Source organism: Schistocerca cancellata, chromosome 11 (assembly GCF_023864275.1).
Source record: "Schistocerca cancellata isolate TAMUIC-IGC-003103 chromosome 11, iqSchCanc2.1, whole genome shotgun sequence".
Classification (NCBI taxonomy): Eukaryota; Metazoa; Arthropoda; class Insecta; order Orthoptera; family Acrididae; genus Schistocerca; species Schistocerca cancellata.
In genome coordinates, this window is record NC_064636.1 from 39,221,991 (window position 1) to 39,236,610 (window position 14,620).

At 46.5% G+C, this 14,620-nt stretch overlaps 1 protein-coding gene across 1 annotated transcript in view; it reads left to right on the plus strand.

Annotated features, from left to right (window-relative positions):
• LOC126108622 (probable cationic amino acid transporter) overlaps positions 1-14,620 on the plus strand; it is a 663,130-nt gene that overhangs the window by 571,435 nt on the left and 77,075 nt on the right. The window contains exon 9 of the mRNA XM_049913934.1: positions 11,790-11,938. Coding sequence (XP_049769891.1) covers positions 11,790-11,938 — 149 coding nt within the window. The remainder of the gene's footprint in view (positions 1-11,789; positions 11,939-14,620) is intronic.

The window sequence follows — 14,620 nt, forward strand, 5'->3', positions numbered from 1 at the left end:
ACTGTAGGCATATGAAGCGGCAAGGAACGCATGTAAGTGGAGTACAGACGAATGGAGATGCAATCGATCGACGACACGGAGTACAAATGACGAAGTCTACTGACATGATCGGCTTGACGAGGTGCAGATTGTTATGGACTGACGCCTGGGAAGGAGCGTCTTGGAAATGGCGAAGCTGGTCGCCTGTTGTCGCACTGCTGACGTGAACCTCCGTGGAAAGTGTCTGGAGGACGGTGGAGTAGGCGATGAGGTGTTGGGCGTCCAAGCCTCGTCGCAGAACGTGCAGGCTGCAGGCTTGCCCATTCTGTTGAGCGGGCTGGTTAGGCGGCGATCTGAATCGATCCTGACCAGAGAGTGAAATGCTGCTGCAGGCAGAAGCGTTTCGGAGCTCACCATTCAGCGGACGCTGTAGCACAGCATACACCCTACATGTTTCTTGTTGAGCCGACGACACCTTCAGTCATGAACACACTGTTGGCCAGTGGGCTCCTTCTGCCTGTGATTTGCGACATGCAAAACTGTCAAGTAGGCTGTTTAGGTTTTTATGTTGGTAACGCCACGTAGCGCTCTGTATGAAAATCACTGACTGTGCTGTGTGAAGGCTGTGGTTGGTTTGCGTTGTTGTAATATTCGCTATTGTAGTGTTGGGCAGTTGGCTGTTAACAGAGCGTAGCGTTGGGCACTTGGAGGTGAGCCGCCAGCAGTGGTGGATGTGGGGAGAGAGATGGAGTTTTGAGAGCGGACGATCTGGACGTGTGTCCATCAGAGACAGTAAGTTTGTAAGACTGGATGTGATGAACATGTATATATATATATATATTGTGACTTTTGAACACTATTAAGGTAAATACATTGTTTGTTCTCTATAATATCTTTCATTTGCTGACTATGCCTATCAGTACTTAGTGACTTCAGTAGTTTGAATCTTTTAATTAGCTGGCAGTATTGGCGCTCGCTGTATTGCAGTAGTTGGACTAACGAAGATTTTTGTGAGATAAGTGATTCATCAAAGGTATAGGTTATTGTTAGTCAGGGCCATTCTTTTGTAGGGATTATTAAAGGTCAGATTGCGTTGCGCTAAAAATATTGTGTGTCAGTTTACTCAGTACTCAGACATTACTCTCTTTACTTATTCTGATCATCACTAAACTGACACACAATATTTTTAGCGCAGTGCAACCTGACTTTCAATAATCCCTACAAAAGAATGGCCCTGACTGACAATGACGTATACCTTTGATGAATCACTTACCTCACAAAAATCTTCGTTACTCGAACTACTGCAATACAGCGAGCGCCAATACTGCCAGATAAATAAAAGATTCTAACTATTGAAGGCACTAACTACTGATAGGCACAGTTAGCAAATGAAAGATTTTGATAGAGAACAAAGAATATATTTACCTTAATAGTGTTCAAAAGTCATAATATATATAGCAGTTCATGACATGCATTCTTACAAATGTACTGTCTCCGATGGACACACGCCCAAATCGTCCGCTCTCAAAACTCCGCCATCTCACTTCCCCACATCCACCACTGCTGGCGGCTCACCTCCCACTGCGCAACGCTACGCGCTGTTCGCATCCAACTGCCCAACACTACACTGGCGACTATTCCAACAATACCAAGCAGTCACAGACTGCACGACCACAGCCAGTGATTTTTATACAGAGCGCTAGGTGACGTTACTAACATAAAGACCTAAACAGCCTACTTACAACTGCTACGTATACTCTTTCAGCAATTTGACGGCCCTGTGGCCTGTACTCTATTCCAATCTCTGTCTTCCTCTACAGTTTTTGCCCTCTACAGCTCCCTCTAGTATCATGTCTTAGCAGATGTCCTATCATCCTGTCCCTTCTCCTTATCAGTGCTTTCCACATATTCTTTTCCTCTTCTATTCTGCGTAGAACCTCCTCATTCCTTACCTTATCAGTCCACCTAATTTTCAACATTCGTCTATAGCACTACAACTCAAATGCTTCTATTCTCTTCTGTACCGGTTTTCCCACAGTCCATGTTTCACTACCATACAATGCTGTACTCCAGACGTACATCCTCAGAAATTTCTTCCTCAAATTAAGACCGGTATTTGATATTAGTAGACTTCTCTTGGCCAGAAATGCCTTTTCTACCATAGCGAGTCTGCTTTTGATGTCCTCCTTGCTCCGTCTGTTATTGGTTATTTTACTGCCTAGGTAGCAGAATTCCTTAACTTCATTGACTTCGTGACCATCAATCCTGATGTTAAGTTTCTCGCTGTTCTCATTTCTACTACTTCTCATTACCTTCGTCTTTATCCGATTTACTCTCAAACCGTACTGTGTACTCATTAGACTGTTCATTCCCTCCAGCAGATCATTTAATTCTTCTTCACTTTCACTCAGGATAGCAATGTTATCAGCGAATCGTATCATTGATATCCTTTCACCTTGTATTTTAATTCCACTCCTGAACCTTTTTTTTATTTCCGTCATTGCTTCCTCCATGTACAGATTGAAGAGTAGGGGCGAAAGGCTACAGCCTTGTCTTACACCCTTCTTAATAGGAGCACTTCGTTCTTGATCGTCCACTCTTATTATTCCCTCTTGGTTGTTGTACATATTGTATATGACCCGTCTCTCCCTATAGCTTACCCCTACTTCTTTCAGAATCTCGAACAGCTTGCACCATTTTATATTGTCGAACGCTTTTTCCAGGTCTACAAATCCTATGAAAGTGTCTTGATTTTGCTTTAGCCTTGCTTCCATTATTAGCCGTAACGTCAGAATTGCCTCTCTCGTCCCTTTACTTTTCCTAAAGCCAAACTGATCGTCACCTAGCGCATTCTCAGTTTTCTTTTCCATTCTTCTGTATATTATTCTTGTAAGCAGCTTCGATGCATGAGCTGTTAAGCTGATTGCGCGATAATTCTCGCACTTGTCAGCTCTTGCCGTCTTCGGAATTGTGTGGATGATGCTTTTCCGAAAGTCAGATGGTATATCGCCAGACTCATATATTCTACACACCAACGTGAATAGTCGTTTCGTTGCCACTTCCCTCAAAGTTCCTAACGACTGCAAAAAAGCACAGGTGACTCCAGTATATAAGAAGAGTAAAAGAACGGACCCGCCAAATTATAGACCGATATCCGGTTGTCTTGCGTGTCTTCCTCTGCCATAAGGCGCCAATCAGACACTGGAACCATTATTTGTCTTTCAAGTAGCATCTCAGTTGGCCTCACAAAGTTGAATGCATCTCGGACCGGTCGTCCCACCGCGAAAAATCTCTCGCAGTTCCGGGCACTGAACCTGGGTCCACAGTATGGCAGTCAGATGCACTGGCCACTCACCTATAGAGGAAAACCATTCGTGATTTGTAGTACTTCGAAACACAAGTTAGGAAAAATGTGCGCCAGGAAACGAAACGGAGGATTTTTTTAAAATGGCCCTGAGAGTGCTTCGACAATAAACCTGTACACCAGTTTCTTCTTTTCCCTAAATCTAGGTTGACAGAAAGCTGATAATTTATTGTGAGTTGGGGACTCAATCTACACCGCTTCCCAGGGTCTAGATAAGGATGAAATGTGATAATTTGGTTCTGAGTTGGAGACTGAGTCTGTAGCACAGCACAAGCTCTCGGTGGTGATGAAGTGTGATAATTTGGTGATGAATAGCAGACATAATGTGTAGCGTACCCCGAGGCGTGAGTCAGAACGAAATGTGGTAATTTTGTTACGACCTGGAGTATCAGTCTGTAGCGTAGCCCGAGGTCTAACTTAGCATTTAAGGTAATATTTTGTTTGTGCCTCGGAGAATCAGTTTTTAGCTCAGCCCCAATCAGTTAGTAGCGTAGCCCTAGATCTAGGTGAGGATGAATTGTGACAATTTGGTTGTGAGTTGTAAACTTAACCAGTAGCGCAGTCCGAGGTGTAGGCTACGTTGAAAGGTGATAACTGGTTTAAGAGTTGGAGAAGCCAATAGGCCGGCCAGAATGGCCGAGCGGTTCTGGGCGCTGCAGTCTGGAGCCGAGCGACCGCTACGGTTGCAGGTTCGAATCCTGCCTCGGGCATGGGTGTGTGTGATGTCCTTAGGTTAGTTAGGTTTAATTAGTTCTAAGCTCTAGGCGACTGATGACCTGAAGTTACGTCGCATAGTGCTCACAGCCATTTGAACCTAGAAGCCAATAAATATGACTGCCACATGAAGGTTCTGGTAGCAGACTGGCTTACATTCTCGCCATATTTAATCAGTCGTTCTCGGCTAAACGCCAATGTACCATTCTCATTTTAGTTCGTCATGATATCCAGCAGCAGTGTTGCAGCGCTCAACTGTGAAGCGCGAACGGCAGCAGGCGAAGACGATAGTCGCCTGTACAGCTGCGATAACACTGAGCCGCTGCCATAGATATACACTGGAGCGCCAAAGAAACTGGTACAGGCATGCGTATTCAAATACAGAGATATGTAAACAGCCAGAATACGGCGCTCCCATCAGCAACGCCTATACAGGGTGTTACAAAAAGCTACGGCCAAACTTTCAGGAAACATTCCTCACACACAAACAAAGAAAATATGTTATGTGGACATGTGTCCGGAAACGCTTACTTTCCATGTTAGAGCTCACTTCATTACTTCTCTTCAAATCACATTAATCATGGAATGGAAACACACAGCAACAGAACGTACCAGCATGACTTCAAATACTTTGTTACAGGAAATGTTCAAAATGTCCTCCGTTAGCGAGGATACGTGCATCTACCCTCCGTCGCACGGAATCCCTGATGCGCTGATGCAGCCCTGGAGAATGGCGTATTGTATCACAGCCGTCCACAATACGAGCACGAAGAGTCTCTACATTTGGTACCGGGGTTGCGTAGACGAGAGCTTTCAAATGTCCCCATAAATGAAAGTCGAGAGGGCTGAAGTCAGGAGAGCGTGGAGGCCACGGAATTGGTCCGCCTCTACCAATCCGTCGGTCACCGAATCTGTTGTTCAGAAGCGTACGAACACTTCGACTGAAATGTGCAGGAGCTCCGTCGTGCATGAACCACATGTTGTGTCGTACTTGTAAAGGCACATGTTCTAGCAGCACAGGTAGAGTATCCCGTACGAAATCGTGATAACGTGCTCCATTGAGCGTAGGTGGAAGAACATGGGGCCCAATCGAGACATCAGCAACAATGCCTGGCCAAACGTTCAGATAAAATCTGTGTTCATGACGTGATTGCACAATTGCGTGCGGATTCTCGTCAGCCCACACGTGTTGACTGTGAAAATTTACAAATTGCTCACGTCAGAATGATGCCCCATCCGTAAAGAGAACATTTGCACTGAGATGAGGATTGACACATTGTCGGATGAACCGTTCGCAGAAGTGTACCCGTGGAGGCCAATCAGCTGCTGATAGTGCCTGCACACGCTGTACACGGTACGGAAACAACTGGTTCTCCCGTAGCACTCTCCATACAGTGACGTGGTCAACGTTACCTTGTACAGCAGCAACTTCTCTGACGCTGACATTAGCTTTATCGTCAACTGCACGAAGAATTGCCTCGTCATTGCAGGTGTCCTCGTCGTTCTAGGTCTTCCCCAGTCGCGAGTCATAGGCTGGAATGTTCCGTGCTCCCTAAAACGCCGATCAATTGCTTCGAACGTCTTCCTGTCGGGACACCTCCGTTCTGGAAATCTGTCTCGATACAAACGTACCGCGCCACGGCTATTGCCCCGTGCTAATCCGTACATCAAATGGGCATCTGCCAACTCCGCATTTGTAAACATTGCACTGACTGCAAAACCACGTTCGTGATGGACACTAACCTGTTGATGCTACGTACTGATGTGCTCGGTGCTAGTACTGTAGAGCAATGAGTCGCATGTCAACACAAGCACCGAAGTCAACATTACCTTCCTTCAATTGGGCCAACTGGCGGTGAATCGAGGAAGTACAGTACACACTGACGAAACTAAAATGAGCTCTAACATGGAAATTAAGCGTTTCTGGACACATGTCCACATAAAATATTTTCTTTATATGTGTGTGAGGAATGTTTCCTGAGAGTTTGGCCGTACCTTTTTGTAACACCCTGTACACACAGGGTTTGAACTACTGAACTATATAAAATAAAATTGTCAGAACTTCTGAAAAGTTTGCGATAGGGCGTTCAAAATGCATAGTTGGCCGCGGGGCATGCTGGAAATTAGTATGCGCTGTACGGTTTGGCTTAGCGACGAAGCCCACTTTCATTTGAATGGGTTCGCTACTAAGCAAAACTGGCGCAATGGGGGAACTGAGAACTCGCATTTCGTAATCATTAAGTCTCCTCACCCTCGACTGGTGACTGCATGATGTGCATGTTCAGTGTCCAGTCACCGAATAATCGGTGCTACATTCCTTGAAGGCACGGTGATTAGCGAACGTTAAGTGAAGGTTTTGGAAGATCATTTCATCCACATCATCCAAAGTGACCCTGCTTTCGACAAGATGTGGTTCGTACAAGACGGAGCTCGACCCCATCGATGAAGGAGAGTGTTTGATCTCCTGCAGAACCACTTTGGGGACCGCATTCTGACTCTAGGGTACCGAGATGCCAGTGGCTTGGGCCTCGATTGGCCTCCATATTCTGCGGATCTGAACACATGCGATTCCTTTTTGTGGGGCTACATTCCATTGGAACTACTGACGGCCTTCTGAGAGCCAGTCCTGACAAAACTCTACCATCTGGTGAGCAAGATGTATCAGACAGACGAAATACCCTCAGACTTCAAGAAGAATATAATAATTCCAATCCCAAAGAAAGCAGGTGTTGACAGATGTGAAAATTACCGAACCATCAGTTTAATAAGTCGCAGCTGCAAAATACTAACGCAAATTCTTTACAGACGAATGGAAAAACTGGTAGAAGCCGACCTCGGCAAAGATCAGTTTGGATTCCGTAGAAATATCGGAACACGTGAGGCAATACTGACCCTACGAGTTATATTAGAAAATAGATTAAGGAAAGGCAAACCTACATTTCTAGCATTTGTAGACTTAGAGAAAGCTTTTGACAATGTTGACTGGAATACTCTCTTTCCAATTCTAAAGGTGGCAGGGGTAAAATACAGGGCGAAAGGCTATTTACAATTTGTACAGAAACCAGATGGCAGTTATTACAGTCGAGGGGCATGAAAGGGAAGCATCGGTTGGGAAGCGAGGGAGACCGGGTTGTAGCCTGTCCCCGATGTTATTCAATTTGTATATTGAGCAAGCAGTGAAGGAAACAAAAGAAAAATCCAGAGTAGGTATTAAAGTCGATGGAGAAGAAATAAAAACGGCGAGGTTCGCCGCTGACATTGTAATTATGTCAGAGACAGCAAAGGACTTGGAAGAGCAGTTGAACGGAATGGACAGTGTCTTGAAAGGAGGATATAAGATGAACATCAACAAAAGCAAAACGAGGATAATGGAATGTAGTCGAATTAAGTCGGGTGATGCTGAGGGAATTAGATTAGGAAATGAGACACTTAAAGTAGTAAAGGAGTTTTGCTATTTGGGGAGCAAAATAACTGATGATGGTCGAAGTAGAGAGGATATTAAATGTAGACTGGCAATGGCAAGGAAAGCGTTCCTGAAGAAGAGAAATTTGTTAAAATCGAGTATAGATTTAAGTGTCAGGAAGCCGTTACTGATAGTATTTGTATGAAGTGTAGCCATGTATGGAAGTGAAACATCGACAATAAATAGTGCTACAGAAGAATGCTGAAGATTAGATGGGTAGATCACATAACTAATGAGGAAGTATTGAATAGGATTGGGGAGAAGAGGAGCTTGTGGCACAACTTGACTAGAAGAAGGGACCGGTTGGTAGGACATGTTCTGAGGCATCAAGGAATCACAAATTTAGCATTGGAGGGCAGGGTGGAGGGTAAAAATGGTAGAGGGAGACCGAGAGATGAATAGACTCAGTAGATTCAGAAGGATATAGGGTGCAGTAGGTACTGGGAGATGAAGAAGCTTGCAGAGGATAGAGTAGCATGGAGAGCTGCATCAAACCAGTCTCAGGACTGAAGACCACAACAACAACAACATTAAATACGAGTTGTACAGCAATAACACCAAAACCATAGCTGAGCTGTAAACACCCATCCAGGAGGTCATCGACAGCATCGGTGTTCCGACACTTCAGCGGGTCATGCAGAATTTCGCTATTTATCGGCGCCAAATTATCTCCAACGATGTCAGGCATATCGAACATGTCATAACCTAAATCCGAATATCTGTAGTGATGTTTACATATTGAATTGTACACGCCGTAGTTTGTATTTTTTTTTCCTATTTTTCATATAGTTCAATAATTATTACGCTGTACAATGGTTCTGTGAAAAATGTGCGTACCTACATACACAACTTTTGTTTACAAAACAGTTAGCCTACGTACTGAACTGATTATTGTGATGACACATGCCATTTGCTCCCTTTTTTTCGATGAGCTATCTCAGATATGAAACTTCCTGGCAGATTAAAACTGTGTGTTGGATCGAGACTCGAACACGGGACCTTTGCTTTCGCCGGCAAGTGCTCTACCAACTGATCTACCCAAGCACGACTCAGGCATTATCCTTTCTTCCAGGAGTGCTAGTTCTGCTAGGTTCGCAGGAGAGCTTCTGTAAAGTTTGGAAGGTGGGAGAAGAGGTACTGGCAGAAGTAAAGCTGTGAGGACGGGGCGTGAGTCGTGCTTCGGTAGCTCAGTTGGTTGCTGGCACGGTAGCTCTGCGTGTTCGGTCAGAGGGTTTAACTGGCTTCTGTAATAAAGAAACTGAGTTAATCGATTCACAACGAACTTAAACGGATGTTTTACGACGTCCACCTCGAGCAGATGCAACGAACAAAAGTGAACAAAATGAGATTTAAAAAAAAATGTTGGTAGAGCACTTGCCCGCGAAAGGCAAAGGTCCCGAGTTGGAGCCTCGGTCCGACACACAGTTTCAATCTGCCAGGAAGTTTCATATGAGCGCACACTCCGCTGCAGAGTGAAAATCTCATTCTGGAAACATCCCTCAGGCTATGGCTAAGCCATGTCTCCGCAATATCCTTTCTTTCAGGGGTGCTATTTCTGCAAGGTTCGCAGGAGAGCCTCTGTAAAGTCTGGAAGGTAGGAGACGAGGTACTGGCGAAAGTAAAGCTGTGAGGACGGGGCGTGAGTCGTGCTTGGGTAGCTCAGTCGGTAGAGCACTTGCCCGCGAAAGCCAAAGGTCCCGAGTTCGAGCCTCGGTCCGGCAGACAGTTTTCATCTGCCAGGAAGTTTCATATCAGCGCACATCCGCTGCAGAGTGAAAATCTCATTCTGGTATCTTAGATACGCTTACTCTGTCTTTTAATTAAAGCCAGCACAAAGGATTAAATGCGCGAGTTTTAGCGTAACTTCTAATTATCTGTTCGTGTATATTGAGGAACAGCTCACCAAGCATTGCATGCAAGTTCGTAATGACGCCCCTTTCTCTAGACAAATTGTCTGCCATGAGGCTGAGCAAAAGTGACATCGTATTGGCTTACTGTCTCAAGCCATGTTTCTGAAGGCACAAGTAAACTTCCCTTAGGAATCACGCACAACCAGCTGACAGAGTTTTCTCGTGGAACAGATATTAGCACTTCAGTAGGTGTGGCTAATGTTCTGTCGTACTGCCTGCACCGACGAGCTATATATCCGCCAAGGCACCGAAATCCTTCCACGGTACAGTGCAAACCCACGGATGCTGATGATCTCTCATAATTTTCTGCAGTCAGCTGTATATCCTCAATTTCTTTCTGCCCTTCAATCACTGACAGAGCTTCAGACATTCGGAAAAGCAATTGAATACTGCTGCAGTCACAAATGTTCCTTTTTCATCAGGTTCAAAAAAAGAAGCATTACATAGAGGACCGCCGAAAGCAATGGCACTTAAAAATAATAGCCTTATTCTATTTTTCACATCTACTGCAGATTGGTAGTCATAAAAATGTCCCAGGCTCCTTGCAGGAGAAAAAAGTCTTTCAGACAGTCGTAATTCAGCCTGGCAATAATTACATACACTACGTGATCAAAAGTGTCCGGACACCCCCAAAAACATACGTTTTTGGTATTAGGTGCATTGCGTTGCCACCTACTGCCTCCATATCACCGACCTCAGTAGTCATCAGACATCGTGAGAGAGCAGAATGGGGCGCTCCGCGGACTTCGAACGTGGTCAGATGATTGGGTGTCACTTGCGTCATACGTCTGTACGCACACTCCCAAAGATTCCTAGGTCTGCTCTTTCCGATGTGATAGTGAAGTGGAAACGTGAAGGGAGACGTACAGCACGAAAGTGTACAGGCCGACCTCGTCTGTTGGCTGACAGAGACCGCCGACAGTTGAAGAGCGTCTTAATGTGTAATAGGCAGACATCTATCCAGACCATCACACAGGAACTCCAGACTGCATCAGGATACACTGCAAATACTATGACAGTTAGGCGGCAGGTGAGAAAAATTGGACTTCATGGTCGAGCGGCTGCTCATAAGCCACACATCACGCCTGTAAATGCCAAACGACGCCTCGCTTGGTGTAAGGAGCGTAAACATTGGACGACTGAACAGTGGAAAAACGTCGTGCGGAGTGAGGAATCACGGTACACAATGTGGCGATCCGATGGCAGGATGTAGGTATGGCGAATGTCCGGTGAACGTCATCTGCCAGCGTGTGTAGTGCCAACAGTAAAATTCGGAGGCGGTGGTGTTATGGTGTGGTTGCGGTTTTTCGTGGAGGGGTCTTGCACCCCTTGTTGTTTTGCGTGGCACTATCACAGCACAGGCCTACACTGATGTATTAAGCACCTTCTTGCTTCCCACTGTTGAAGAGCATTTCGGGGATGGCGATTGCATCTTTAAACACGATCGAGCTCGGTCTGTGGAGGAGTGGTTACACGACAATAACATCATAGTAGACCAGCCTGCACAGAGTCCTGACCTGAATCCTACAGGACACCTTGGGAATGTCTGGAACGCCGACTTCGTGCCAGGCCTCACCGACCGACATCGATACCTCTCAGTGCAGCACTCCGTGAGGAATGGGCTGCTATTCCCCAAGAAACGTTCCAGCACCTGATTGAACGTATGCCTGCTAGAGTAGAAGCTGTCATCAAGGCTAAGGGTGGGCCAACACCATATTCATTTCCAGCATTACTGATGGAGTGCGCCACGAACTTGTAAGCCATTTTCAGTCAGGCGTCCGGATACTTTTGATCACATAGCGTATTTGACATCGTATTCTCTTAAATCACAAAATAGACCTACAAGTACCCAGCCGGTGTGGCCGAGCGCTTCTAGGCGCTTCAGTCCGGAACCGAGCTGCTGCTTCAGTCGCAGGTTCGAATCCTGCCTCTGGGCATGGATGTGTGCGATGTCTTTAGGTTAGTTAGGTTTAAGTAGTTCTAAGCCTAGGGGACTTATGACCTCCGATGTTAAGTCCCATAGTGCTGAGAGCCATTTGAACCATTTGAAGACCTACAAGTGACAGAATACACTTCGTGAATCCATTCTGAACAGATAACAAATGTCTTGATGATCCAATATGCATAATCTCACAGAATTTGTACACTGGAGAGCCAAAGAAGGTGGTAGAGCTGCCTAATACCGTGTAGGGCCCCCGCAGGCACGCAGAAGTGCCGCTACATGACGTGGTACGGCACTTGAGTACACATACCTACACCAGTTTCTTTGGCCCTTCAGTGTACGGCAGGTGGGTCGGCTCGGACTGATGAACAGATTTGGCAGTGCTGCAAGTGCGAGATTTGCTGTGGTGTGTGGCAGGGACGCTGCTGGCGTACACGCTGGTGTCGACGTGTGTGCTCATCCTGCGCTACCAGCCGCACTCCACCAACCTGGTGGAGCTGCTGCCCCAGTCGCTGCGGACGCCCATCCGCGGATCGCCCACCAAGGAGAACCTCAGCAACGGACAGGTGAGTCCGGCCCACACCTCGCTCAGTAACCACTCAGAATGTCAGCCCGGTTGGCCGTGCGGTCTAACGCACGGCTGTCCGGGTGGGGAGGAGCGCCTGGTCCCCTGCACGAATCCGCCCGGCGGACTTGTGTCGAGGTCCGGTGAACCAGCCAATCTGTGGATGGTTTTTAGGCGGTTTTCCATCTGCCTCGGCGAATGCGGGCTGGTTCCCCTTATTCCGCCTCAACTACACTATGTCGGCGATTGCTGCGCGAACAAGTTCTCCAGGCACGCGTACACCACCATTGCTCTATCACCCAAACACAGGGGCTACACTCGTCTGGTGTGATACGTTCCCTATGGGGGAGGGTCCACCGGGGGCCGAACCGCACAATAACCCTGGGTTCGGTGTGGGGCGGCGGAGGGATGAAGTGGACTATGGTAGCCGTTGTGGGGTTGTGGACCAGTGCGGCTGCGGCAGGGACGGAGCCTCTCCAGTTAGCATACATTACAATACTATACAACCACTCAGCTCTCGTCCCTACCAAAGTAAAGACCGAGCGATGTCTACATCTACATCTACATGGTTACTCTGCAATTCACACTTAAGTGCCTGGCAGCGGGTTCATCGAACCATTTTCATACTACTCCTCTACCATTCCACTCTCGAATGGCGCGTGGGAAAATGCAACACCTAAATCTTTCCGTATCGAGCTCTGATTTCTCTCATTTCATTATGCTAATAATGCATCCCTACGTAGGTGGGTGTCAACAAAATATTTTCGCATTCGGAAAAGAAAGTTGGTGATTGAAATTTCGTAAATACATCTCGCCGCAAAGAAAACCGCCTTTGTTTCAGTGACTGCCACCCCAACTCGCGTATCGTATCAGTGACACTCTCACCCCTATTGCGCGATAACACGAAACGGGCTGCCCATCTTTGTACTTTTTCCATGTCCTCCGTCAATACTACCTGGTAAGGATCCCACGCCGACCGTTGTGGTCGAGGGGTTCTAGGCACTTCAGTCCGGAACCGCGCTGCTGCTATGGTCGCAGGGTCGAATCCTGCCTCGGGCATTGATGTGTGTGATGTCCTTAGGTTAGTTAGGTGTATGTAGTCCTACGTCTAGGGGACTGATGACCTCGGATATTAAGTCCCATAGTGCTCAGAGCCATTTTAACTATTTTTTGAAGGATCCCACACCGCGGAGCAAAATTCCAGCAGAGGACGGACAAGTGTAATGTAGGCTGTCTCTTTAGTGGGTTTGTCGCAACTTCTAACTGTTCTGCCAACAAACCGCAGTCTTCGTTTCGCCTTCCCCACAATATTATCTATGTGGTCTTCCCAATTTAAGTTGGTCGTAATTGTATTTCCCAGGTATTTAGTCGAATTGACAGCCCTTAGATTTGTGCGATGTATCGTATACCCAAAATTTATCACATTTCTTTTAGTACCCATGTGGATGACCTCACACTTTTCTTTGTTTAGTGCCAATTGCCACTTTTCACACCATACAGAAATTCTCTCTAGATCATTTTGTAATTGGAATTGATCGCCTGATCATTTTACTACACGGTAAATTTCAGCGTCATCTGCAAACAATCTAAGGGGGCTGCTCAGATTATCATCTAGATCATTTATATAAATCAGGACCAGCAGAGGGCCTATGACACTACCTTGCGGAACGCCAGATATCACTTCTGTTCTACTCGATGATTTACCGTCCATCACTACGAACTGTGACCTCTCTGTGAGGAAATCACGAATCCAGTCACACAACTGAGACGATACTCCATATGCACGCAGTTTGATTAATAGTCGCTTGTGAGGAACGGTATCAAAAGCCTTCTAGAAATCTAGGAATATGGAATCGATCTGGGATCCTTTGTCGACAGCACTTCATGAGAATAAAGAGCTAACTATGATATTTTCTGAATCAGTGTTGGTTATGTATCAATAAGTCATTTTCTTCATGGTGATTCATAATGTTCTAGTACAGTATATGCCCAAAAAATCCTACTGCAAATTGAGGTCAGTGGTATGGATCTGTAATTCAATGGGTTACTCCTGTTTCCTGTCTTGAATGTTGGTGTGACCTGTGTGGCGCAGTGGTCAGCACACTGGACTCGCATTCGGGAGGACGACGGTTCAAACCCGCCTCCGGCCACCCAGATTTAGGTTCCCCGCGATTACCCTAAATCGCTTCAGGCAAATGCCGGGATGGTTCCTTTGAAAGGTCACAGTGGACTTCCTTCCCCATCCTTTCGTAATCCAGTGGGACTGATGACCTCGCTGTTTCGTCCCCTTCAAACCGAACCATAACAAAGTGCAGTCACCACTTAGTGGGACTGCAGCCTAACTTAATTCGTGAGGCGATCTGCAGTCCGTCCACCGCGCAGTACCTCAGCGGTGGACGGGTGAGTCCTCTGAGAGACCATCGCGTCTCTGGAATAAGCGTGATGCATTTGTAACAGCGCTAGGTGCTACGAAGTGCACCTGCCCATCGCAGCTAGCGAGAGCGGCGTTACAATAACCTGGCCACACTCTTACGGAGTTTCTCTCAAACCTGGCCTTTTGCAGACCTAAACATCAAATCAATACTGTTGCTATTTGCCCACACGGTGTATGAAATCACGGCTGCACTACAGTCTGCTCCAAATTTTCGATCACGAAGATGCAGCCGACCGCACTTTATTCGCA